At 36.0% G+C, this 3,386-nt stretch overlaps 1 protein-coding gene across 1 annotated transcript in view; it reads right to left on the minus strand.

The window, feature by feature from the left end:
* LOC144979931 (L-proline trans-4-hydroxylase-like) overlaps positions 1-2,637 on the minus strand; it is a 12,053-nt gene extending 9,416 nt beyond the window's left edge. The window contains exons 1-2 of the mRNA XM_078927224.1: positions 2,480-2,637; positions 994-1,078 (exon numbers count right to left, since the gene is read on the minus strand). Of these exons, the coding sequence (XP_078783350.1) occupies positions 994-1,078; positions 2,480-2,492 (98 nt within the window). The 5' untranslated portion in view covers positions 2,493-2,637. The remainder of the gene's footprint in view (positions 1-993; positions 1,079-2,479) is intronic.
* Positions 2,638-3,386: the final 749 nt, after the last annotated feature.

Here is a 3,386-nt window from a genome sequence, read left to right on the forward strand (position 1 = left end):
CATTTTTACTCGGAAATGTTTTATGCCAAATAAAAAAAAAAATGTATATAAATATAAAATATAAAATTTTTATAGATATGGAATATAATACGCTTCAACAGTCGTAACGTCACTTCCCTCGTAATGACGCACGGTAACTTAGTAACTGGCTCTAAACTATCGGAACAATGGCAGACGCCCTTATGAAATATTTCTCTGACGAGCATAAAAACGTATCCAGAGGAAAGAAAACCATTATAAATCTGATCATGTTTTGACTTTTACACATTCTAATCACAAACGTTCTAGCCAGCACGAAGAATAAAAAGTACCGATTTTCTTTGTTTAGACCCACGATGGCCGCCGTTGCTGGGCGGCTTGACACCAGACTATTGAATCCAATTACAATCCATTTCATAACTGTGTTTCACAGAGTTTCACATGATGTGTGAGGATACACATTCCCTTCAACCGGGTCGGAAACGTCAAAATACGGTTGTTCATGATTTTCTCTATATATTAAAAATGTATCTAGTTTGATCCCGTCCTGTGCACACTGGGCAAAGCAGTTCCGAAAAAATGCCACAATACCCGACGACATCGCCACCCAACGGGGGATGTATCACTGATATACCCGCACAAGAGCTTGAACAGGGGCGGACTATCGTTAAATCAAACAATTACAATTTAATAAAGATTCAATTCTCCGCCTTAGTAAATAATACAATCATACCCATCATTACATCATCATCATCTCTGTCATCAACACCATCATTACATCATCATCATCTCTGTCATCAACAACATCATCATTATCATCATCATCATCATCATCATCATCTCTATCATACTCATAACTCTCATCACCCTCGTCCCCTCGTTTTCCTTATCCCATCAGTTTAAAACACACGCACACACAGATAGACGCACATACGCATACACACACAATCACACACACACAAACACACACACACACGCATGTAACCTCACCACAGTGCATTCTTCAACTCTTACCTGACCAGAAAGTAACCTAGTTCGTTGTAAGATCGAAGCATTTCAGGAGTAAACTCAAAATTATAAGGGTCACACGTAAACTCGCCTTGGGAAAGATGGAGAAAAAATATGTGGGTTTTAGTCCCATGATTTTAACCCTCTCCTTACCACCTACATCAAAATCGTCACATTTGTTACGACACAATACACATTTTTCTTATTCAAATTTATTTTGTATACCACAAACGTGGAAGAATGGTCTTTGTTTAATTAATAAGAACAGAAAGTTGTTTTGTAGAGAGCTTGTTTAAGATTAATAAAATCAGTTTTTCTGCTGGGTAAGCCTGCCATTTAAAAAAATATTTTGAGAACACTGAAAATGATCGGTAAGGAGAGAGTTAAACTGACTATCATTTTGTCAAGAAAAAAAGTATGAGACTTGACAATTCACGTCAAATATCGAACAATTAACTAGATTACTTTCGTACTCTGAAAAAATACGTATTTAGAAATTTGAACAGATAACTCGTCCTTCAAATACAGATCGATTTGAATCACCCTCATTTTGACAACAAAAACCTCTCAAACGGTGGACGTCACAAAGTCACAGTTTTGAGAGTTTTTACCAATATGAGAATCATTTAAATCGATCGATTTTTGAAAGATGAGTTTATTGGCCAAATTTTTAAATACCTGTTCTTAAATTATACATGTTGTTAAATATAGATCTTTTCGGCTATGTGGTCTAGTGGTATAACACTCGCGTTCGGATCGGAATGTCCTGGTTTCGAGATCGCTCGGCGCATAGTTTAGTCAATGGAGAAGGCTCTTTACTCACATTTCTCTCACCGTACTCAGGTGTAAAATGAGTACCTGGACATTAACAGCATTGCCTCTGTCCGAAAAAAAATATGTAAAAAAATGTAATTTCGCTTAACAGGCGTCATGTCTCGTCATTCATGTTAAATGTTGCTGTTTGCCAGGGACACCTTGTAAAGCGCTTTGAGCACATTTAGTGGATATTGCTCTATATAAAAGCCCCATTTTTTTATTTATTTTCAATACTGATGGACAGGTAAAAAAGTAATACAAGTGCGATTCCTTGAACTGCTGGAAACTGGAAACGAATAGACCTTACTTTGTTTTGCATGTAATAATCTCATCTATACGTTATCATACACTTCCTAATATCATAACTAATCGAAACGTGCAAGTAATCAATTGTATGCTGTAAATGGAATGACCTAAATAAAAATGAAAAAAAAGCAATTTTTAAAAAGAAGAATGAATTCTGAAAAGAAACGGTTCAAACCTTCATGCACATATCATAAGCACGTCTGATAACCGTATGAAATTATGGGCTTGATTTATCACTGTTGTAACGGACATTATTTTGTGTTGGTTTGAGAGTATTTCCAGTACAACAATGAACCCATAATAATTTGGCTTCTCAGACCTGCAAATGAGTACACATTGGTTCAAACATCAAACTGGTCACTCAACTCACTCGTAATCCCCATCTTGTCTTGTAAAGAAATAAAATCAAACAATTAATTCTCAATTTCAAGTCTTTATGAGTTAAAAATAATTTAAAAGAATGACTGAAACCAAACAAACACTCGAAATCCGCGTTTAACCGTGTGCAGGATGGCTAAATTAACCCAATCTGCTCTTCAACTGGTTATGTTAAAATGATAACATTTAAATGACCCTGTCTGCGGTGGTCTGATAAACGGATAGCCTGGTCCGGTTCTTCAAATTATTTCATTGTCCTGCAGTGACAAAACCTCCATTATGCATTTTTGGATATAAAAAAACTATTCCCAGGAGTTAATTGAGAACCCTGTTTGGTAACATCATACATGTCGAGCAATAATAAATGTTATAGCACCGCCATGTCTCGCTCTACAGTGTTGCTATTGGCTTGGTCCTTTTTGTGGGGTGCTTTGAGCATATTTAGTGGAAATTGTGCGAAATAATATTATTCTTTAAAATATTTTTAAAATAATGCAACATTATATTTTAAAGATTAATATGGCTCTATTCACTACACCCCAAACAGTAGTAACCAATTTTTGAAAGATAAAATAGATGAAATATGATTATTAAATTTAGAAAATTTGTTATTTACATCGTTACTAGTATATTATTGTTATCAGCAATCAGCTGGATACCATTTATCCACTTATATACAGAATGGCCCTTCCAGCGTTAAATGTTGGGGTAGAGCCATAGCTATCTCAAGTACACGCCAAGCAACCGACGCAGTTCGGCCCTATTTGGTATTTATCATATTTTGACACAGTGGTGAGCAGTATTCATCATCATCTTGTGTCGTGCTTGGTAAAGCTGGCGGTCATGACTTTCCACTCCTCTCTTTTTTTCCGCTGCTCTGATGCTGTTGCTGTTTCTTT

Source organism: Berghia stephanieae, chromosome 9 (genome assembly GCF_034508935.2).
Source record: "Berghia stephanieae isolate SIO BIC M18660-M18661 chromosome 9, UCSD_Bste_1.3, whole genome shotgun sequence".
Taxonomy (NCBI): domain Eukaryota; kingdom Metazoa; phylum Mollusca; class Gastropoda; order Nudibranchia; family Aeolidiidae; genus Berghia; species Berghia stephanieae.